The sequence below is a fragment of the Hyaloscypha bicolor genome, assembly GCF_002865645.1.
Source record: "Hyaloscypha bicolor E unplaced genomic scaffold K444scaffold_125, whole genome shotgun sequence".
In the NCBI taxonomy this organism is placed as follows: Eukaryota; Fungi; Ascomycota; class Leotiomycetes; order Helotiales; family Hyaloscyphaceae; genus Hyaloscypha; species Hyaloscypha bicolor.
The window spans coordinates 1,222,539-1,247,096 of NW_020194627.1; the positions used below are offsets into that span (position 1 = coordinate 1,222,539).

Consider the following 24,558-nt stretch of genomic DNA (forward strand, 5'->3'; position numbering starts at 1 on the left):
AGAAGCACGAGTAAGCGGATATTTCCCGTTCCTCGCGGTAATGGCCGATAGATAGCTGAATATCTATCTCGAATAGCAGAACTACCCTCGACGTCATCGTATAGCACACTTGACTCCATAATCTCGGCTTGGGCTTCATAGGACTCTGCGCTCCTATCTTCTCGCATACGCTCGATAACAGTGAGTACAAGATCATCCATCTGAGCTTTCTCAAATTCATCACCATTGGTGCTAAAATATATCCAGCGAGATGCATTTCTCAAAATATTTGTGCCCAGAAAGAAGGCGTAGTCAACTTCTCTTTTTATCTTCCCCGGTTTGTCTCGAAGCACCACCCTGAAGCTAGCTCCGGACTCGTCGGTATGCTCGCCAGCCTCGTCGGGGATGGCTTCCCAGTCTGGGTCATTGGATGCTGGAAGCGGCAGGCCCAGCGCAAAGGCAGGACCATCGCGATTCGTCACGTTGGAGTAGAAGCGTTCGAGAAATTGGATAGTTGGGTCGGATCGAGAGCCTGGTTCTCGTTGTCGTGCCGAGAAGTCCATGAACCGCAGGTGAAAGGGGTCATCACCCCATACGGCATCTGGCAGGCGTCTTACTTCATTGAGATGATTGTTCTGTACTAAACGATTGAAGAGATTTTCTGCCATAGCTAATCCTACCATGCAAAGCTAGCTTGGTCTTGGGGAAAGCAAAGACGAGGCTGAAGTCAAAAGTTCCGAAATCGAGATGGGTCAGCAACTCCTACAGTCTGAGAGTAGGCTGAGGATTGTGCGCAAGGCATTCCACGAGGCCCAGTCGTATTTATATTTATGTAAGCCGTATCATTCCGCCCGACTTGCGAAGGATTCGTGCATATCGGGCGTCGAATGATCGGCGAACACAAATCCCGGCGGTAAAAAGGAAATTCATTTCAAATTTCGATGCATTAATAGGCTCCACTTAACTTATCTTCCCAAAACCAGCAACGTTTTTACATTGTTCCATTGAAATCTTCTTGAGGTTGCTGCTCTTTTTCCAAAACTTATTTGATTTTACGTTAGCGCCTCTCTTGGAATCAAAGACACAAGGTTTAAGGTTTGACTCTGCCATCCCCGGTACAATACATCGACTCTTCGACGACTGTCCAAGGTGAACATACTTGACCATGCTATCACATAAGTGGAAGCGGACCAAGAATGGCAAAGAACCAGCAAAGCAATCCGCTGAAGAGTCACATGAAGACATCGAAGATGTGTTAGCAAGCCTAGACTCTTCAAGTTCAAAATCCAAGAAATGGTACGACCCTATGGTGCCTAATCGTATCAAATACGGCGTGGAGGACAACGTCAAAAAGTTGTATGAGGGCCCACAGAAGTGTTCCTGCTGCATCAATTGGGTAGAAGAATACCCAGACAATTTGAGAGAGAACTTACTAGCCACAAATGAAGTCAAACAGCACGCTATCGTGACGAAGTACATGAGAAATCACAAGGGCGACAAACCTCTAGTACTTCATTCAATCGACATTCAGAGTTCTATTCTCAAAGTCGTCCTTGAGGAGGTCTTTGAAGGTTACAGCGGCATCACAACTGGCCTAGACAATCTCTCTTTCGCAGCTCCTTTTCAAGCATTTTTTCGGCGACTCGATCGTCTTGAAGAAGGTTCAAGGAACCGGGATGACCCTAAAGCGCTTTATCAAACAAAGCTATTGTACGAGATTATCAACAACGAGCTCAAAGAGTCAGTCGAAATATTCAAGGATCTCGTGGCTCACAAAGTAATCACTTTCGAGTATCTTTGGGCCCTCTTCACTCCAGGAGAGATGATCAGAACTGAGAAAGACCGCATTTTTCTCCTCAACGATGCAGACTATGGCAATTCCGGCGGCTTCACTCTTTGGGTAAGGTTCATCGATTGGGATGGGACCCAATTCGGCTATGACAGAGCAACAATCTCAATCCCAAAGTTTGATGGAACCAGGCCGATTACTGATTTAGAAGGGTATCCAGCTTCGTTCGATCCGGGATTGGACGGGGTGAAGGCTACTCTGGTGATGAAAGGGAAAAAGTTCGAAGAACTGCAGGGTTTTCACTACATGGCCCATAGAGGCATGGTTGTCGAAGCCAATGCTGGCGTCTGGTCTTTTGGCAGTGAAACTCGACATGTAGGCCTCTCAGGAAATTTTTGCTCCACTAGCAACTGATATAAGGATAGGTCGAAGGTCGAATAATTGTGGATGCTGGCTCGTATTTCCGCTTCAATCCGCATGAAGTAAAATCGCTGAAGTCTTTGGACGACCAAGGAAAACTACTCGAGATACCGGGCATGTTGAAAAATACGGATATTCATAATTCGACTTTTACATCTTCCTACGATGCACATTACGGAAGTTACAATAGAACCCCTCGCGAAGTGACTAAGCCCTACCGCTACTCAGACGAGTATGATACGGCGGGACTAAAAGTTGGAAAGAAGCTCAAGATAGTCTCAGGTGAATGCGGCTCCATGATATTGAAATAATTGAGAACTGACTAGTTGAATAGCGAGCCGTCCACTGACAGATAATGAGTTGATCTTGTGCACGCAGTCGGTCAGAGGATTTTCACTAAAGACGAAGCACTGGGGTGAGTAAACACTTGTGTGGTTACCTTTACAACAAAGCTCATGTCGTCTAGCATCCTTCGCAGTGGCAGATATTAGCAACATCAAGTGGGACGAGAATGCTTTTGAAAGTTTGGTCTTACCATCGAACTACAAACAACTCATCCTCTCTTTCGTGGAGGGACAACTCCACTACAAGGACGATTTTGATGACGTGATCGAAGGAAAAGGTCTGATTTCAAATATCCTATGCACACGTTTCTATGCCAAGCGCAGTGCTGACTTTCTAAGGACGAGGAATTATAATCTTGTTAGCTGGTGTTCCAGGTGTTGGAAAGACATTGACTGCTGAATCAGGTAAGGCTCTAGAGAGCATCGATACATGGCAACTGATAGCTCATTGTTCTTTAGTCGCCGAGACTTTGCGAGCCCCACTCTACTCCATGACAGCCGGCGAACTAAGTCTAGACGCAACCAATCTCGAGGAATCTCTCACCAAGATTCTAGAAATAAGCACAAAATGGAATTCGGTGCTTCTGTTAGACGAGGCCGATGTTTTTCTCGAACAACGAAGCAGTTCTCATCTAGAGAGAAATAAGCTTGTTTCAAGTAAGTACTCCTTCGGCGTGTACCCGTGATAATATCAGCTAACGAGCAAAGTCTTCCTCCGAATGTTGGAATACTACAGAGGAATTCTTTTCCTAACCACTAACCGCCTTTCTGCTTTTGATTCTGCTTTCCAATCTCGTATCCACATCACGATCAACTATCCCCCACTCTCCTCCTCTGCACGCTCTCAGATCTGGCGCAACTTCCTGTTGTTAGCACCCAACAAGCCAAAACCCTCTGAGCCTTTGGCACCTGATATTTCAGTGTCCGAATCTTCTGCTCCCCCCAAAGCAGCCGGCACGACGTCAGATGTGCAAACCCTGGTACCTGATTCGCACCACACTCGAGTGGAAACACATGCTCCTCTTCTGACTTCCATCTCAGAGGCTGAGATCATGAAACTGGCAGAGATTGACCTGAACGGTCGCCAGATTAAGAACGTTGTCAAGACCAGTAGGCTTCTCGCACGAAGATTGGGGAAAAGCCTAGGTATTGAGGAGGTGAACACTGTGTTGGAAGCTACGAGTCCTAATTTGCTTTCGGAAAGTATCAAGAATGAAATTTCTTGAGTCTACTAAAGGTATTATATTAGTCCTTCATTACTTATAGTTAAGATAAAATCTCTACAATTAACGGCCCCTTTAAGCGAAAAATTAGAGGATCTAATAAGGCGATATAACTGTAAAGCTTAAAAGAAGAGATCTCAAGTAGTTAGTAACGTGGGTTTAGGGCACGACCTCGGAAAGCAGAGAGATTACGATTGACAGTGAGCTCACCGCTAGTAAATAGAAGGTAAAAGAACACGATTACAATATTATTGTATCGGGTCATGTAACGTTTTATTTAAAACATATAGATTATGGCAAACAGTTGCGCACATAATAGGCTTGGCAACGATTGCTAAGCAATCGATTAGTAATCGATTTTGCGCACAATCGAATACTATCGAACCGCATCGATTAGTAATCGATTACTAAACGATTACTATCCCCCCCCTTGAATAATTACGAGTGGGTCCTTTAGTAACGCCACACTGAAACTTCGTCAGTATCCCCGAATTAGGAAATATCAGGTGCTTTCGAGAGCCGCTATTCGCTATAGACCCTCGATTGCGTGCCTTTAGTGGTATGAATCGTGGCATGAGAGTGTGGCGAATATTGGACCCACTCGTAATTATTCAAGGTGTGACGGCTGGTGTCACATGGTTGGTTTCAGCTAAAGGGGTTGGTTTCAGCTAAAGGGGTTGGTTTCAGCTAAGGTTCCAAGCTATGGTTCAAACCAAGCTCGCTTCCAAAGCTCGGCGTTTCAGTGGTCTTGGCCATACCTACTTATCCACTGCCACACCTCACTCCTTCTCTCCTTAGCTTTAGATTCTGTAGGACATTGGAAATCATTGATCTTTGAGCATCGTTCCATTGCTTTGTTCCTGCCGTCACACAAGGGAGGGGATAGTAATACCCCGCACCAAGCACTAAATTTTTAGTACCTATAGCCTATAATTTAGCGACCGTGGCCCTAAAATTTAGCAATAAGTAGCCTATAATTATAGGGCTTCCTTTTCCCCGCAACTTACAAGCATTGAAGGAAGCCCTTTGCGCATCGCAATGAGCTGTCTCCCAGGAAGCTCCTTACGAGCCTGTCAAGATAAGTCTGTGCGCTTCAAGCCATTTGCTCACTAACGAGCCCCGTAAGAAATTTTTGACTTTTTAAAGTTTATCAGAAATGCCCAAATTATTATCAGATAATACACTTTAGCTTCTTCTTAGTTATAGTATTAAATAATAAATAATAATGCTTTGTGGTTATTTAGGGAATTTAAAGTAAAGTGAGTGGCTTTGGTTTTCCGAAGCCTGAAAATTAGCCTGAAGCGCACAGACTTATCTTGGCAGGCTCGTTACGTATCGCAGTGAGCTGTCTCGCAGTGAGCTGTCTCGCAGTGAGCTGTCTCGCAGTGAGCTGTCTCTCAGGAAGCTCTTTACGTATCGCAGTGAGCTGTCTCGCAGTGAGCTGTTCCCCAAGGAGCTCTCCCCTAGAGAGCTCTTTGGGAAATAGCTCCCTGGGGAAGAGTGCCCCAGAAGACAGCTCACTGCGATACGCAAAGGGCTTCCTGGGGGAGAGCTTCTTGGGGGACAGCTCACTGAGAGACAACTCACTGTAATATATAAAGAGCTCCCTGGAAAGAACTTCCTGGGGATAGCTTACTAGGGATAATTTACTAGAGATAGCTTCTATAATATATAAAGAGCTTCCTTTTAAGTAATAATAAAGGCTTAGGGAGAAGGGAGAGAAGCAATAATATACAAATATAGCGATTTTTATTAAGGTAAATTATGTAACTTTAGAGGGAAAGGGGGCCTTAAGTACTAAAAGAGAAGTAAAATTCTAAATATTTTCTTTAAATATATAAATAAAAGACAGCCTTACCTTTATTATATATAGTATAATGCTTTACTAAACTCCTTAACAATCCAGAATTAGAAAAGGGGGTGCGTGGGCGGGGATTTGCTCGCTTATAATCGATTATTAATCGATTTAATCGATACCTTACGATTATAGCATCGATTGTAATCGATTGCTAAAAACGCTAATCGTTGCCAAGCCTGGCACATAAGGCGCTGAGCCAGTTGGCCAGTTGGGTCAACCCAAGAAGCCGCGACGAGTACAGCACCACGATTGCTCCAAGGTAGCGCAATGTTCAGGGGCCGTCCTTCCTCAGCGATATCGATATCGATATCGATACAATCCACCCCCTTGTCGGAAGCTCTGCCGAGGATGCGCTAAGCAATATGCACTAATGAACTTCCATATTTCCTGCAGTTTAGTGAGACCACAATTCCGACCGTCGTTTCTTCAGGCAATGCCTTCTCAATTGCCTGAGCATGCCGTGGCGAGACACTCAGTGGGTTAGCTTTAACTACACAAGCAAGCGCAGCAGAGACAGCCCTCCTGGATGCAACAGGTGTTATACAGTTGGTCCGATCCAAAAGCGACAAAAAAAACCAAAACCACCACAACACTAATTGATATAAATCGTATTAATTAAAAGTATACTATATACTCTAGGAATTAATTTCATATTCTCAAAATTATAATATCTTTATTATTAAGGGAGATATAATGCACGTGATTAAGCGAGCAAATATTTTTGCGTTTTGTATAACGTCTATCCGTGCGTGCCGAAAAAACCGGTGTGCCGAAAAAATTTATAGTTTAGGGGTCTTAAAACTCAACTATATAAATATATAAAGCTATAATCTGTTTGCTGTTGTTCTTTAGCTATTTCTCGACAAGGGCTTGACTTGCAGTTAGAAAAATACTATAGTTTGGCTATATTATCGATCGTCCTGCTGAGAGCGTGAAAAGCTGCTGTAGCTGTTAGCCCCTGCTCTATCATAACTATTAATCTGTCCCCGGAATTCGGGGCCGTGGCATAGAGCTTCTATTAAGTTCAAATATAACTCTAAAGTTTGAAGACACAGAGTATAAGGAAATCTGCTACTGAATTTATCCGGATAAAAGTGGGAGGCACGCCAATGCCAAGCATCTTAATAAACGAGGAAGGATTTAGCACCATTACCCAATATTGTATTTACAGCCACGCTAGTCGTATTTTATTACATATTTTTATACGTTACGTGAAAGTGTGGCGCAGAGTGGCATTTTTCTAATTCTGAGTTGCCACTCAGTCGTTCCAATTCTTATCCCATCTCTATATAAGGTACGGAAGTAATGATTTCTCGATTACTAACAAGCTGGCAGGCTCACTTATAAGGATACACGGATTTAAGCAACTGGTCTGCCGCGTCGACAGTTGCCTGCCAGCCCTCCAAACGGCACCCTGCCGTATGCCGAGCGTTGTCCTTTATAATACTCTCGAAATCTGATATAATTGAGCAGCCCTTACGCTTTCCAGGACTCGTTTGGTTTCGATTTATATGAGGAACAAGATCTACTCGAGCCGTTACAGATACAGGGAGAGAGGTAGGCTATGGGATAGTAACTTCAGACGTATTTGTAGTATAGAGTTCTGAGATTAACAGCTCATATTACTGTGACTAAATATCAGAAATAGTTCTATTACTAGTATAGTTGTTATTACAGACAGACATACTTAATTATTAAAGAAGTCTTTCCTGCCATACTTGTTCTCTAGCAGACCCTTTTTATACTCTTCCACTTTAATACCGTTATACTTATAAGACGCCCTAATTGCACCGCCCTTCTAATTACTACTATACGCATTACCGGCCAGACCCTTACTACCGAGCGTAATATTCGAGTACTAGTGACTTGCAACTACTTCCTTTACCGTTTTTTGAAGCAGGCCATTAATATCTATAGCTATATTCTCAATTAGCTCGAGAGACTGCTTGTCGCTAATCTCTGCTGCTTCTTATTAGACAAGCATGGCTTGGGCCTGAGGTATAGGGAATAATTTTTCAATCTTGTTAATAAATAAGACGATCTGTTCGAGAAGGTCTTTTAGAGTGGACCGGTAATAGAGAGCCCAGCTAGCAAGGTTTAAGAATCAACCCTTCTTTTAATGCTATATAGCCAAGCCTTTTATCTTATTATCTAGTATAACTATCTTTGGATCCATATTGCCTGTCAAATATACTAAGAGATCCTTACTAGCCTTTATAGTCAACTTGTACTTCTTGGAGATGCTCTCGGTATCCGCAAAGAGTATAAGAATTTGGAGTAATATATCCTTTGCAAGTTAGATCTCGGTTATAGTAGTATCCTGCCTGCCTAGTTTAGGATCGTCGTAGATATTGACAGACTCGCCCTATTATATAAGACGGAGGCTCGCGTAGTTGAGAGCAAGCTGGCTAGTCGTGAAATCTCGACCGAAGTGGCGGCCAAACTGGACGTACTCGAAGCAGTCAATACAAGCAGTGAAAGCAGATGCAATGCCAATGGCACCGGAGATAATGCCGAACGGCTCTGCCATTGTTAAGATTAATGGTAATGCAAGAGATATACTAGAGGTTGAGGGAGAGAGTTAGTAGGAAGTCTTTACCAGAATTTCAGCCGCAGCCTTATTATCTTACGAGCCTGGTTGCATAAGTCTGTATTTTTCAGGCTGTTTTAGCGAGCGCACCTCCCAATTTTAACAACCCCACCAATATACCTACTACCCCCCCACTACTTGTATTTAACCACGCTCTAGGCTTTGAAATTGATACGAAACATAAGGAGGCGATATGCCAGCTCTATGGCTTTGGAGAGAAGTTAACTGCAGAGCTAATGGAGCGCTATAAGCTTGGCAAAACCACTATTTATTACGTTTTGGAGTATAATGCGCCGGAGCGAGCTCGTTCTGGTCGAACCGGTAGATTACAGCTTTTGACGGACGCGCGAGTCAACAAGATTATCGAATATTGCGCTAAGAATTGGGAACAAAGAATTATGGACTATTAAGCTCTGGTTGACGAGCTAGAATTGGAATGCACGGCTTCTATATTATAGAAACGACTCCACTAAAGAGGCTATTTTCGCTGTATCGCTTGTTAAAAACCTTACCTTATTGCCGCACAAGTTCTTGGTCGATTACTTTGGGCGATTATATATATATTTTGGTACGAGGAATGGCTAAAGGTACTTTGGTCGGACGAGGTCACATTCTTAGTAGGGGGAAGGACAGTGAAGTGTAAAGTAATAAGAAATAAGTCGGAGCGGACACATCCAACTTGTATATAATACCAGTTTTACTACGGCGGTACGGTACTAGTTAATGTATAGGGAGCGATTGGATATAGCTATAAGAGTCCTTTAATATTTATCTACGGTTCTAGTAAGAAGGGTGCCTTTACGCAAAAGAATTATCTCTCTCAAGTTCTCGAATATATCCAGCCAATTCTTGAGGCTTTTGCGGCTGTAACCCATCTCTTTTGCCCCTCTGTCAAGCCCTTATTTATGGAAGACGGCAACTCAGCTTACGGTCACAAGTCGACGAGAAACTGCTGTGCTCGATATCGTACTATATATGGTATTATTTTAATGCCTCACTTGTTAATAAGCCCTAATATGAATCTAATTGAGAAGTATTAGAGGAGAATCAAGTCGGTATTATACAGACAAAGGCATTAACCCACTACAGTTGCGGAGATGGAAGCAATAGTACTAGAGGAATGGAACAGGATACTATAAGATTGGATAAATAAGCTGATTCTAAAGCAGAAGTATTGGGTTCAGATGCTAATGAAGCATTATAGATAGTCAACTCCTAATTAAATATAATATAGTCGTGAATTAATTAGAGTGAAGTGTGCCTGATAGCCTGAAAAACACAGACTTATGTGACCAGGCTCGTTAGTGACCTTTCCGCTATAGGGCAAATGCATTGTGCCTCTCATTAATAACGAGATCGTGTTAGTACCGATTTGCGAGAGAAGGTAGAGCTTTTTGCACTATATAACTAATTGACTAGGGCTATAGGCTCTCGCAAGCGCTTTCTCTACTTTACGGCAGCTAGCTTATACGGTGGATTGCAATGTCAGATCCCGAGCAGCCAGGTTGGGCTAGTAACTAGTACCGAAATATTCGGGTTAATAAAGGCATAAAAGCCCATTTTGGAAATATATATTATACTAGTTAGCTTCTTGCAAGTATAAAGAAGACTCTTACTATAAACTGACATATAATAGGCCGAGAAGACCCCCTCAGCCTCCTTCTGTCTGCAATACAGGTGCCGTTTAATTCCCGCGACCAGTAATATAAATCTGCCTGCCTCCCTAATATATATATTGACCTTCTATAAGAGATTTATAATTGGGCTAATAGAACAGACAGACAAGATAAGCGATATATTTTCTGGCTAAACGGCCTAGCTAGAACGGGAAAGTTAATAGTCGCCCGTACTATTACCCGCAAATATAATAAGCAGAAGCGTCTTGAAGCCAGCTTCTTCTTCTTAAAGGGTGGCGGAGATATGAGCCATGTAGTTAAGTTCTTTATGAGTCTTGCCGTATAGCTTGCATATGCCATGCCATCTCTCTAAACCTATATCCGTAATACTATAAGAGAGCGGAGTAATATTGCGAATCTGTTCCTATTAGACTAGTGGTACTAGCTTGTTTTCGGTCCCCTATTAAGGCTAGAGAAATCCTACCAGTTCTATATTTTTGTTATTAATACGCTTAATAAGTATAAAGGTAATAATAATATCCAGATTATTCTAGAGCTTTTAGCTAAGGCTTAATTACTAAAAATAATATGACTTCGAGTTTTTCTAATGAGTAGACCCGAAATTCTAATCCGATACGGTATATAATATATTCTATAAGCTAAATACGAAGACTTTATACTTTATAATATACCGCTTATAATTATTAACTATAATATCTCTTTATTTCTGGAATATAATCTAGGGATAATTAGGCAGGAGTAAAGTCTTAGAATATACTAGTTAGGCAAAGTAGTTCTGGGACAGCTAGTTCTATATACTTGTAGCCTCTTTATTTGGGCGGTAATGGCATGTCGGTTTATCTGTAAAGGAAAGCGATTTGTACTAAAGAGACTAGATATAATTCTTAAGGGCGGCAGTAGTAGTGCTATTGTAGTGGGGATTTTATCCCCTGGTCACGTGGTTCTGTCATGTGACCTCCGGACATCCGTACAGTCCGCAGTCCGCTTATATTACCCCTCTCTCCTTCTTAGTTCTTAGAAATAAACCAACCTTCACTCTCTAATTTCACTCCTTACTCGTATACTGTGATCCCACACTGTGGAAGCCCATTCTACTCTATATATTACTTCGTATTTTATATCCCCATTATACTATTATAGTACCAGAGAAGTACCTCAATGAGATTTACCTTACTATTCTCAAAAACTCGATTTCTTTAGAATATTCGAATAAAGAGAAACGAGAGATATGTAATATATTAAAGTATATACTTGGAAGTATAGTAGTACTACTTTTGAAGGCGATTTGAGAATTATATCCTATATTGGATTCAGTTAAAACCAAGTATTTTTCGAAGGCGATTTGGGGATTATATCCTAGATTGGATTGAGTTAAAACCAAAAGTACAAGTATATTGGAATACTGTACTACAGATACTCGAGGGCCACTCTGCCGGGGTTAGCTCCATGGCCTTTTCACGCGACGGCAAGCAGGTCGTATCGGGCTCGCTCAATAAGACGGTGCGGCTCTGGGACGCCGCTATGGGCAAAGTACAGTGGACGCTCGAAGGCCACTCTGCCGGGGTCAGCTCCGTAGCCTTCTCACGCGACTATAAGCTACTACCTACCTTACGTGTGTCTAATTATTGGGTAGCAGAAGGTGAAGCGAATATTCTCTGGCTACCTTCTAATTACCGATTTATATAAAATGCTATTTGGGATTAAACTATCGTTTTAGGACATTTATTAAAGGAACTCTCATTTCTTAAATTTAAACAAGGACCAAAGCTTATAATATATAACTAATATCTGGTAACCTTTATACTATAATCTTTATATTATATCTTTTTTTCTTTTTATTTCTATTTTATAGAGGGTTTAAGGAGAGTGTAACGGCGGGACTAAGGTAATAGTCAAAGGCTTAAAGTTCCATGAATCTCATATATTGAAAATACTAAGCTAGAGAGTAAAGAAGGGAGGAATGCCGGCCTGCGACGATTTAGCACTTCCACGCAGTGCAGGCTGGAAACCAAGGGCTTTTATACTCTTGGGCTAAGACTGAATTACGACCTTTAATATCGAGACCCCGATAACGCCATTGCAATCGCCTGCAAGCGATACCTACGATCGAGATCCGAGAAAAAAAAATTTCACGATATAACCCTCTATTTTTGACCTCCTCTTATATATTATAATTTGTTCAAATATATACCCATAACTGGAAGAAAGGGCCGGGCGAAAATATAAAAGGGAAAAAGGCAGGTTATAGTTATAGTCTATAAGAAGGACAGGAAGGATTTTGGTTAGATAAGAAAGGGAGCCGTAAATAGACTACCGGAAATTCTAGTTAATATCTGGATATATAACTATTTATATATAAAAGAGGGCCTGGGATAGAAGGACCTGAGGCGACTACTATTTGTCTAGAAAGCCTTTTATATAAAGATATATATATAAAATAGAGAGATCTGGAATATTTATTTATTTATTTCTGAGGCAAGAAGCCGAATATCTGTTTAGGGAAGACTATAGGTTATAATAGAATATAATATAGAAATAGAAAGGAGTTTTACTAGTTTCTTTTCTTAAAAAGCTAATCTATTACTTTATATAGGCTGTCTGGTCTATATAAGCTATACTATATAGTTATTAACTAATAAAGTATATTAAAAGAAGAAGAAGAAAAAAAAGAAAAAAGAGAGAGAAATACCTTAACCTTTAGTACTGCTTTGTCTAAACCTTTTGGCTTAATTCTGTTTTATATCTGTTTTCTGATTTCTATTTCCGGCAGATCCTATAGTTATACTAGCTATTACAGGAAATATAAGACTTTATAGTAATTAATAATTACTATTCGGTTTCTAGAATCTTCTAGATTATTTTATATAAGATTTTATATAAGATTTTTATATCTAGACCAAATATAGTACTATTACTAGACTTTAAAGTTATTATTAAGCTAGATATAATACCTGATATATATAAGGTATTAAAGTGCCTCTAGCTATTACTAGCCTTAATATCTAAGGTATTAGAAATTAGATTTAATATAAATAAAACATATAGGGCTATTTTATACTAAGCCAAAATTATTAGCTAAAATACTAATTTATATAATAATCTTACTTGAATTTTATTTACTATAGTACTATTTAGCTAATAATAATTTTATATATAGTACTAAGACTTTAGATCTTGAATAAGACTCTTTTAGAAGTATTAGATATAATATAAGGTTAGTAGTAAAGCTATAATAAAGGAATACTATTATATTATAAATTAATATTTTTTATAAATCAGATATAGTAACCGCTAATAAGTTCTTGTAATTTAAGTAAATTATATTAAAACTCACGAGGAATACCGTTTTATTTCAAGGCAATTTTGCGTAATAACTATATAAAAGAATTAAAACATAGACTAACTCGAACAATTCTAATTAATCTGTCTCTTTAGAATTAAATTATAATGGAAGAGGTTTGGAATTTGGTAAGGGAAAGGTGCGGGGTATAAGAATTAAGCGAAAATAGGTGTGAAATCACGATTTAACTTCCCTTCCCACGATTTACTCCTTAATTAATCTACGACCTTAGCATATAAATACTTTGTAAAGAGACAGAAATACACAAAATATTCGAGTTAGTTAGGTGCTAGTTGGGCGTTGTATTAAATTAATCCCTTTACTATAAAACTCAGAAGTGAATCAGGTGACTTTTGTAGTAAAAACACCAAATCACGAGAACTTGTTGACTAGTACTATATAATTTTCTAGTAAAAGAAATTTAAGATATCTAGAAATAGCTATAGAATATAATCTATTAGAAATTATAAGAGATATTAAAATATATATTAATTTTAAGATACTTTAAATTAAAATACCTTTTATTTTTTTAATATATTAGTTTTTTTAGTATATAGAAATAGATATTAGAAATAAACTTTCAAATAACTTAAAGTTATTATAATTATATCTATTATATATCTGTTATCTATATCTCTAAAAAGCTTTACTCTTTTCAGATCTGTTTCTAGAAAGCTATAGTCTCTAAAAAGCTATACTTGCTTTAGTATAATTACTATAAAGCCATTTACTTTTTAGTATAATTGCTTTAAAGCTATAGCCTTTATAGAACTATAATTTCTTTAATATAATCTCTATAAACCTTTTGTTTTTAGAAAGCTATATAATATAATTTCTAAGAAGCCATTTCTTGCTTAAGCCAGTTCTGGCTATTTTGCTTTTAAGAGAGCTAATTCTTGCTCTTAAAAGATAACTATCTAATAGAAGGCATTTCTGGCACTTAATTATTAAGTTAATTATAGCTATTTATTAAAAAGCCATTTCTGGTATCTTAGCTTATAGTAGCTATATTTAGTTATATATTATTTTGGTTATATATATATATTACTTAAAAGAAAATTTATAAGAAATTATAGGTTATTAGAAGAAAATTTATAGAAGTATATAATTTATAAAAGGCTATAGGCTTCTAGTAAAAAATTTATAGGAGTATATAGCTCTTGGAAATACTAGCTTAATAAGGGCCGGAGAAAAAAATAACTAAGTAGTTATTAAATATATAGCTAAAAAGAATTCTAAACTTTTAATTTATTAATTTTAATAATTCTTGAAATATTACTAGTTAATTATATTTTGTATTTTAAAAAGAATAATTGAGATTTTAATAAGTCTATTAAATACTTTATTTCTATTTTTAGGCTATATATAATTACTAGAGCTACTATTTAGTACTATTATAATATAGAAAGAAATTCGATTATATATATAAGTAAAAATAGAATATTTCTATTAAGTTTTATAAGTAAGTTATATTTATATTACTTCTTTAGCTTATTCTAATAATATTAACTAACTTCTTTATATTTCTTTATAGTTTCTAAATACTTTTATTATATATAAATTTAATATCTTTCTATTATTTTCTTTATATATTATACTTCCAAAAGTACTTGCTTTCTTTATAAGTATTTATTTAGCCTCTATATAACTGTTTTTATAGATATTTCGGATATATTAGATATAGCTTAATAAAACTTAAAGTATTATAGTTTAAAATACCTATTACTATTTTAGTTACTTCTTAATTTATAGCTATTTGGTCTGAAAAAAAAATCTTTCTTCTCTTATATACTTAATACTAATTTTATAAATATAGAAAAAGCGTTTCTAGATAAACTATATAATTAATTATATATTATATATATTATATTTACTATTTAAGGTTAGTAAAGAACTCTATTAAAGGAACTTTATTATAATTCGAGAATAAAGATTACTATTAGCTTATAGATATAGCTAGTATAATTCTATAGAACATATTATAAAAAAGTTTTTAATTTATAGATATTAGAGATTCTAGTAGAGCTATATAGACCAGTACTAATAGGAAAGGTATTCTTTAAGTAAAAAATAAAGCTTGCCTCTTTATAAAGTTACTTGTTAATAAGAAGAAGCTGCCCAAATCTTTTCCTATATCTTGGCCTTCTATTGCCCTTATAATCCCAGATATATTTGGCTAGTAAACTATATATTTTAATATTATAAGATGAAATAAGGATTATAGAATAGATAATATTATATAACTTAATCGGGAGCGAGAAGAAAGTGGCCATACTATGCTACGGATTAAAGAGATTATATTATTATTATACTATATAGTCGCTTGCAAAATCGGCTTTGTCCCTTTTCGCCTAAAAAAAAAGTGAGTACAGACCACCTCATCCGTTTTTGGCGCTGGTTGGTACTACGCCGTAACTCCTTTGTTATCCCTTGTACTCTAAAGTACCTGGCCTGGGCAACCTCTATTAAAGGTTACTGTATAACACTTAGCCACTTGCGTACTATACACTTGGAATCTGGGGAGCTGACCAGGGATGCAATACTTCTTAAACCTCTCACATCTTATATTTCTTATTCTATTACTATAATAATACTTTAATTATATAATCTATAGTATCTATAATTATTTATAAATATCAGAGGTTTGCATGCCATCAAAGTTTAGACTCCACAAAGTGTCTCCTTTACAACTGAGGCCATACTGCAATAAGCCCCATTTGTGAATTTCATTTACTCAATTAGGCTACTCTCGGATAGCATATTCGCAGAAGAGTCTTCTCTCAATAGCCTCTTTATCATATACCCAGTCTACCTGCCTGTGCCTGCCTCATTAAGAGGAGATTAAATGATCCAGTAATGGGTTTGTATCCGGCAAATTGGAGGTGTAGTGCCGGACTGTCATCAAGTCTTTGCTTTCCGTATTACGGAATACAGTTACTACCGGTCAAACAAGGCCAGAGAGCCCGTATAATAAATCTGCTACGTCGCAGCATCCTCAGACTCGCCGTCTCGCCTCAACTCGATTATAATACATAGGCCGTATAGTAATCCAATCGCAAACCAAGGTACTAATCATAACCTCAGCTCAGGCCAAAGGGATTCCTGTTTTATATTCCGTAACGCTTCATTTCCCACTATTCCGTGGCAATATCTTTCAAAGAGTCATCGTCATATGTGATCCATATATTGGCCCCGCCCAGGCTTGCAATCGATCGTTTCGACGTCCGCCAATTCATATGGGAGAATGCGATTAAGTTAGTATCGGTTTTCGAAGCTACAGAGAGAGCTTAGTATTGCTTCTCGAGGTGTTAAGAAGGCTTTGAGAGACAGATACTAAGGGGCTATTACTAGAGTCAGAGCCCGTCCTGCTTGGCCATCTCTACGGCATACGACTCGTTGACCCATAGGCTCGTTGACAAGGTTATAGCGACTAATCAATCTTCCCCTCCAAGTGGTTTCGTTGCGTGAGGATCGGTATTAGGACGTTGAAAGACTCTATGGCTCGAAATATTCATGCGGAGGGCTCTGAGGCGGTGTATTGGTATCAGCCGCACCCGTGACGGAAGGGGTGTCTTCGAGTATGATGAGAGGATTGGAGGGTATATCTCCCTCGTGGCGTATCTCGACTCGATGGTGACGGACAAGAGGCAAGTCAGTAGTCTGTTTATGCCGATTTTATAGGAGACTTACACGCCTGGAAGATACTGTCGATCTGCTCGTCGGACGGTCCAGAGACTTCTTCGGCAGTAGAACTGTCTAGAGAGACCTCATCTAACGACACCCAACAGCCCAAAAATACACGTTTGTAGCCTGTCATCTTGAAGCACTGCTGAACGGCTCACTAGCATTGCCCGCTGGTGTTATGGCGCGTTGAAGTGGGAAATGCGCTCGTGGGAACGAAATTCAAATGTTTGGTGAATGACGAGTCGGCGGCAGCGAATTCCCGAACGATGGGTGATGTTTGCAACCACCAGAACCCTGGTGACCTGGTGAACCACCACGTGGAGAACAGCCATATCAAAGGTCAACAGTTTGAGAATCAATCGTGAATGCGAACTGGAAGAAAGAACCGACGATTAAACCAAGTGTTCATCTTTTAATGAAATCCCTTAAGACTAAAGAATATATATTTGATTTATAATAGTAATATATATTAATATCTATTATTAAGATAATCGAGTTTTATTAGCTTAATTAAATAGCTTGCCAAATTTTATATAAAAAATAATTTTATTAATACTTACTTATTTTTTAATATTATAATAATAATATTAAAGACTTTTGAGTTAATAAGAAATATAAAGAATATAAAGGATATAATACTTTATTATTTATAGATTAATCTATATAAAGATAATATTTTCTTATTTTTGAAGTTATTAACTAGAAGTAGAAATTTGGTATTCTCGGTTTAGAGTAATATATTACGAATATATCCTTTAGACCTGGAAGGCAAAGGATAAGGTACTTTTATTAAAGCCATTCTGAACTAAAGAAAGAAGAGAAGTAAGCAGAAACAAGCTCAAGCTTAAATACAAGTATTCTGCCGGGGGTTATTACCTAGTTATATACTAACTTAGCTAATTATAACTCCTGACAAATGTCCTAAATAGACATATAATATAATATATATATATATATAGGTTAAGCTTGTTTCTATATTACTAACCGGGCCAAAAGGCTATATTATTTATAACTTAATTACTAATATACTTAATATTATATATATATCACGTAATATATATCACGTGCCCTATAGCACGTACTATATATTATATATAATATTACAAGTACTATTAAATAGAGAAATAGATATTAAAAGAATATTAAGTAAAAGTACTAGAATACTCTAAACTTACTAATCTAGTATATTTACAAATTTATAAAAAAGCATTTTAATACTAATTTAATTACTATATATAAAGATTAGCTCTCTCGAGCTTCTCTTTACTAAAGTTAAAGAATTAAAAAAAATATGAATTAGTTAATTATCTTAATATATTAGTTTTAAAAAGTTAAGACAAGTAGTATTTATTTAATTACTACCTCGGTCCCTATTTTAAATATAGACTAAATATAATAAAAAGTATTAATATCTGTTTCTATATAGTAAAAAACCCGGTATACCGAAAATAATTAATGAGATTACTAGAATCCGCGGATTTTTCTTTATAATATTCTCTTTAAGCTAAATATAATAAAAAGTTTTTATATTTAAAGTTGGAAATAAGTTTTTTATACTATTTCTATTAATATAGTAATTTATGAAATTTGAAATTTGATTAATTTTTCGATATACCGGTTTTTTTACTATATAGGAACGGATATTAATTCATTAAACTTAGCTACTATTAGCCACTACTAGATAATAGCTTAATAACCTCGATATGCCTGTATTTAGCAGCCTATAATAGGGTTATTAACCCGCTTGTATTAGCCGCATTTATATTAGCCCCCTTCTCGAGTAGTAGCTTAGTAACCTTAATATACCCGTACTTAGTAGCCTATAATAGGGTCGTTTATCTGTTTAGATTAGCTGTATTTATATTAGCCCTCTTTTCGAGTAATAGCTTAATGACCTCGATATGTGCATATTTAGAGGCCTGGTATAGTGGCTTCCACCCGCTTGGACCAGCCGCATTCACATCGGCCCTCTTCTCGAGCAGCAGCTTAATAACCTCGACATGCCCGTACTCAGTAGCCTATAATAGGGATATTAACCCGCTTTGATCAGCCGCCTTTACATCAGCCCCATTCTCGAGCAGCAGCTTGATAACCTCAATGTATCCGTACTCAGAGGCCCGGTAGAATAGCATCTGACCAGCCGCATTTACGTCGGCCCCCTTCTCGAGCAGCAGCTTGACGACCTCGATATGCCCATACTCAGAGGCCTGGTGCAGGGGCGTCTACCTGCCTCGACCCTGCCCATAATAGGGGTATTAAACTACTTAGATTAGCTGCATTTATATTGGCCCTCTTCTCGAGTAGTAGTTTGATAACCTTAATATACCTGTACTCAAAGGCCTGGTATAGTGGCTTCCACTCGCTTAAATCAGCCGTATTTATATCAGCCCCCTTTTTGAGCAGTAGCTTAATAACCTCGATATGCCCGTACTTAGTAGCCCATAATAGGGGCGTCCGATTATCTATATTCCTACTATCTAATATATATTATTCTAATTTAATTACAAAAAAAGAAGTATCTCATTACTATATTCTATAGTATATAAGAGAATACCCCTTTTTCGTAAGAAAGTAAAGTTATATCTAAGGTTAGCCTATTTCTTTTTATTCTGGTAATATTATTTATATAATTCATAGAATAGAGATATAGGGAACTGAATTTCCGCTTAAATATTAAAAAGTATATAAATAGCTTTAGTATTTCTAGTAGCTAGTATTATAAAAAATAGTAGTCTATAATACCTATTTTTAATATTAAAGCAGGACTTCCTCTGAGAATGAATTCGAATTAGATTAGCCAAATTCTTTTCTATAAGAATATAAAGTATACTAACTAAATTATTATATTACCTAATCTTATATCTTTTAAAAGTATTATTAAGGAATTTCTATTATTAAAAAGGAAACTTGGCCAGAAAATTCGCTTGCTCTATATTATTCTATTAAGTACTATTAATATAGTATAAGATATTAAAAACCAAATATTCGAGAAAGGAGAACTTTAAATTAATAGTTTCCTGCAGATATACTACTTTAGATGCCTATAATAGAGAGTCTAGAATATTAATATTTTGACTAATTAAAGTATTTAGCTAAGCCAAATAGTAGTTCCTTAATATCTTATAGCTATAACTCATAAAATTTTCGGAAGATCCAGATAACTGGCCCTTATATTTACTAAATAAGAAGTCTCAAATAGACTCGTAAATAAACTAGACTTCTAATACCTTATTTCATATAACCTTAGCTAGGCCCTTAGAAGAACTTCTTATAAATATCTTTATTTAATTTAAATCTATATTATCTTAGTTCCAAAGATCCGAGTACTCGTTATTAAAAGAAATCTAAATAGTGAAATAGAGTTCAGATAGCTCGAAAGGGCAAGTTATAAAGAGAACCCATTTGAGACAAATCTATAGCTAGTCGAGATTCTCTCTATCTCATATAATAATTATCTCAAAGAGGTTATTTAGTTCTAATAGGATTTCCTTAAGGCAATTACGGATCTTAGTAATAGTAGAGCCATTACGGTATTTAGTATTAAGAATATTAATAATTAGAATAACTCAGAGAAAAATATTATAAGATATTTCGAGAATATTATACTAAAGTATTTCAACTTTCTTTATTTTACTTATCTTGAGTTTCAATTTAATATACTACTTAATATCTTCTATATATTCTATTTTATATTTTAAAGTAACTTTAATTTCCTTTTAGATATTAATTATTAGATAATACTAACTAGAAAAGCAAATTTTTAACCGAACCTATATCTCTCTTATAATATTATATATCTCCTCAAAGAAGCCAACTATACTAGTAGCCTGATTATTATTATACTTATTTAATATATTAATAAATATTATTAATAACCGACTTCTAAGCTTTTTAATAATATATATTAAAGTTTGCTTTAAGGCTTCTTTATATTATCTGCTCTATAGAATAGCCCTTATACTATTAGCTATTATCTATTCTAAACTATCTTTTAACTTTACTGCCTTTTCGAGAAGCTAATATAGAAGAAAGCGGTATAGATCTATTATTGACTTCTCTTTAATAATATCCTATATAAAAAAGAAAAATAATAGTATAATTTGCGAGGAATTATTTTTTATATTAAGCTTAATTACTTTAAAAAGAAGTTTTATTAGAATTGATTTTCCGGTACCAGGCTTTCCTTATATTTAAATAAAGCTACTATAATTGGCCTAATATATTATATTATATCAGGATATATATTGAGGTATAGTAAGGAACTAGTAGCAAGTTGTGCCTTGGGCAGCCATTAGACTTATTAGATACTCGTTAATTTTAGTAAAATAGAGTTAGTTAATTAGTAACTATTTTATAATAGTATTAATACTTATGACTAGCTTTTTTCGGGTCTCTAGTAAGTTTTCTAATAATTAGCTACTAGTTAGTATTTCCTTAATATAAATAATTAATAGATTAATACTTACTATTATATATAATATAATTAGGGTCAAGAAAGTTCAGGTTATAATTCGAAGAAATAGAGAACAAATGGCTTTATAAAGTCTTTAATTATTTAGTAATATTTAAAGTAGGTAGCAAAATAGTTAATAGATTATTAAGATTCCGTTTTATTACATATTTATAAAGCTTCTCTCGCAGCCTCCCAAATGCCTTTTCCGCCTCTTTACTATAGATAAGTAGTATAGAGATATCGAAAATACCTAGTAAAGAATAGGCCTTGTCTTCTATATACTTGGTATTACGATATTCTGCCTATAATTACTGCTCTATTTTATTAAATATAGATAGACTAGTTCCTTGAAGAGCCGATACCGCAATTCCCGTTATTTCATGAAGTAGTCGCTCTAACGAATTCCTGTTACCGAGTCAATTACTATTTGAGTAAAAGAAGACAGCTAATTGCGGAGTAATTAGTTCTTGAAGTATCTAACTATAGATAAACCATTGACTCTTCCGAAAGGCTAAATACTACGACTATAAAGATAAGTCAACTTGATTATAACCGGTTATTGAAATATCTAATAGATAGATATAGTATATAGCCGCATTTTGGTACTAATAGAATATAGAGGTAATGGCCTCTGCAAGCTCAGAATAATTCGATTTGTTAATATAATAAGTATCCACCCAAAAGTTGTATATGCCTTCCCGCCTAGCCTATTCTCCACAGAACCGGATCTTGTTATAGCCTGCTTTATCCTTGCCGGTACCATTTATTAAGTCTCTGAAACTGACCTCTTCAGTATCCGCACCCCATGTATGCGAAAGTATAGTATAGCGGGGAATATTGTCATAGAGGTCTTTGGTGAGGCTAAACTCGCCGCCGTCGTTGCTCTGCAGAAGACGCATTAGATGGATCAAATCCGAGAAATCTCAGGAAGGAAGGTTCTCAGTGAATGATTGTCGCAGAGTAGGCATGTGTACGAGGTTGTTTGTTGAGTTGAAAATGGAGGTTGAATTGAAGCTGGTGCTCTTGTCGACAGAGCAGAAGGGTTGCCTCGCAACGAGACGTGGATAGGCATCGCTTCAGCTCGCAAAATCAGCCAATTACTCGATTTCCCGCCGAAATGCACGGTCCACCGAAATGCACGCTTTCTCCCTTACCAAACCACCAACTTTGAAGGCCCATAAAATGTCGCACGAAGAACGTATGAAGAAGGCAAGGCGCTGGCTGAATTAGAAAGCTCTTCGACCCCTAATTACAGTGAAATAGCTCAAAAGTACTAATTTGTGCGGTCTACGCTGTCCCGACGAGAGTACTAGTCAGAAGTCAACCAATGTCTTACCAACACGCAGGAGCAAGTTCTAATCGATCAAATCAACCGTCTTACCGAGCGGGGGCTCCCTCCAACCAGTCAAATGGTCAAGAACAAATCAAAGTCTATAGTGACAAAGAGAGAGATAGAAGGAATTTGCTCGCTCACTCTACCTAGTACTGTACCAATGGGCGACTTATTTCTTCACTGTACAGCAGGTACTTCGGAGTACAGGGGATGACTAAGGGGTATGAAGTCAGCGCCAAAAGTGGATGAGGTGGTCTGTGCTCGCAATTTTTTTAACGAAAAGGCGCGAAGCCGATTTTGCAAGCGACTGTATCTGAGATTTGTGAGTTTTCCAATAAATGCAGCTTACTGATTTAAAACAATGGGGCTACATAAAGCAAGGAGCCACAAATGGAGGTGTGAAACTTCAGACGCCAGCCCCTTTTCCGGACGCCAAGATTAAGCGAGGGGCGTTTTCTGATCCTCCGGCATGAGTACATAGCTGCCTCCAAGAACTGGCGCCTCCAGAAATTGCCGCCTGCAGGAATGAGCCATTGATGCTAGGTTCGGCGTGGCAGCATATATGCCTGTTTTCGTCTATTAAAGACTTGAATAATATCTTATCTCTGCCGCTCTCGATTATTGCCTCTAATAACTGCAGGCTCGGCAAAAATACTAGAAATTTTAGTATTAATACCTTATTGCTAAATTTGCGCGAAAATTTAGGGGCCTCTAGCCTATAAATTTAGCGATAAGCTTATCGGGATTGCAAAACTTATAAAATTACAATTTTAATAAATATTAATATTTTTATTAAAGATTTAGTTATTTTATATATTTATTTAAACCAAATTACTAGCATTCTTAATACTTATAAATTTTTAATTTTTGAGTTATATAAAATAATAGTAAATAAGAATAATTAAATAATAATTAAAATAATATCTGTTTTTATATAATAGAAAACCCAGTATACCGGAAAATTAGACAAATTTTAATATTTACAAGTTGTTATATAAATAGAACTTATATAATAAGTCTATTACTAACTTTAAATATAATTTTTTTTTATAATTAGTTTAAAGAGAATATTATAGCAAAAAATCCGCGATTCTTATAATCTTATTAGTTATTTCCGGTATACTAGATTTTTTATTATTTAGATATAAATATTATAGAACAAGTATTAATATATATTAATACTAGTATTTTTGCCAAGTCTATTAATAAAAATATAGGAAGTTATATTAAATAAATATAAACTAATAGAAAATAATACTAGTAAGTAAGTCTATCTAACTGAGTTATTTAATATATATATAATTAAAAAGTAAGCTATTAATATTTCTTAAGATTCTCTAATTAATAATTTTATTACCTTATTATTTCTATAAATAATAAATATTACTGGCTAGAAAGCCTTATAAAGTTAGAAAAAGACTTATAAAGCAGCTAAAAGGATATTTAAGTATTAGATATAACTAGATAAATAATATATTCTTCTATAATATACCAGAGAGAGATAAGCTCTATAAAGCTATTTAATTCCTTAAGGCTAACCCAGAAGAGACTCCTGCGACTGCGGTATGCGTATATTATATACGAAATAAAGATATAATAAAGAAAGCATAGTAGAGAGAGAGAAAGAAGATGGGAATAGCGAGAGTATAATAGGGAGGCCAGAATAAGATCTTATATTCTAATTAATACGAGGCATTAATTTAGTATATGGTATTATATGTAATTAATAAAGGGAAAAGAGCTATAAAGCAAATAATATATAATTATATAATATGGATATAAATAGAGGATAATAAAATAGCTTTATCTTAGAAATAGTTCTCTTAATAGCTAAAGAATATTCTAGAACTATATATAATTAAGACGAAGCCTATTACAAGCTACCTATTAATCTCTATACTAAATAGA

The 24,558-nt window shown here is 36.1% G+C and overlaps 5 protein-coding genes across 5 annotated transcripts; 3 read left to right on the forward strand and 2 right to left on the reverse strand.

Moving 5' to 3' along the window:
- Window positions 1–1,167: 1,167 nt before the first annotated feature.
- K444DRAFT_655085 (P-loop containing nucleoside triphosphate hydrolase protein) lies at window positions 1,168–3,758 on the forward strand (the record flags this gene model as incomplete). Its single annotated transcript, XM_024885987.1, has 7 exons — window positions 1,168–2,143; window positions 2,194–2,420; window positions 2,527–2,603; window positions 2,655–2,810; window positions 2,872–2,937; window positions 2,992–3,189; window positions 3,241–3,758. Exons 1-7 carry the CDS (start codon window positions 1,286–1,288, stop codon window positions 3,756–3,758), a joined length of 2,100 nt encoding a protein of 699 aa, XP_024732484.1. The 5' UTR covers window positions 1,168–1,285.
- Window positions 3,759–9,952: 6,194 nt separating this feature from the next.
- On the forward strand, window positions 9,953–10,165 carry K444DRAFT_537568 (uncharacterized protein; the record flags this gene model as incomplete). The annotated part of the gene is made up of 1 exon (XM_024875476.1): window positions 9,953–10,165. A coding segment is annotated over one exon (213 nt), but the record flags the coding sequence as incomplete, so codon positions are not given.
- A 1,007-nt stretch (window positions 10,166–11,172) lies between these two features.
- Window positions 11,173–11,526, forward strand: K444DRAFT_695891 (uncharacterized protein; the record flags this gene model as incomplete). The annotated part of the gene is made up of 1 exon (XM_024887893.1): window positions 11,173–11,526. A coding segment is annotated over one exon (354 nt), but the record flags the coding sequence as incomplete, so codon positions are not given.
- A 7,173-nt stretch (window positions 11,527–18,699) lies between these two features.
- Window positions 18,700–19,279, reverse strand: K444DRAFT_537829 (ankyrin; the record flags this gene model as incomplete). Its single annotated transcript, XM_024875494.1, has 2 exons — window positions 18,700–18,873; window positions 19,091–19,279. Coding segments are annotated over 2 exons (363 nt in total), but the record flags the coding sequence as incomplete, so codon positions are not given.
- Window positions 19,280–21,871: 2,592 nt separating this feature from the next.
- Window positions 21,872–22,281, reverse strand: K444DRAFT_617262 (uncharacterized protein). Its single transcript, XM_024881087.1, has one exon. It carries the CDS (start codon window positions 22,214–22,216, stop codon window positions 22,025–22,027), a length of 192 nt encoding a protein of 63 aa, XP_024732488.1. The 5' UTR covers window positions 22,217–22,281; the 3' UTR covers window positions 21,872–22,024.
- Window positions 22,282–24,558: the final 2,277 nt, after the last annotated feature.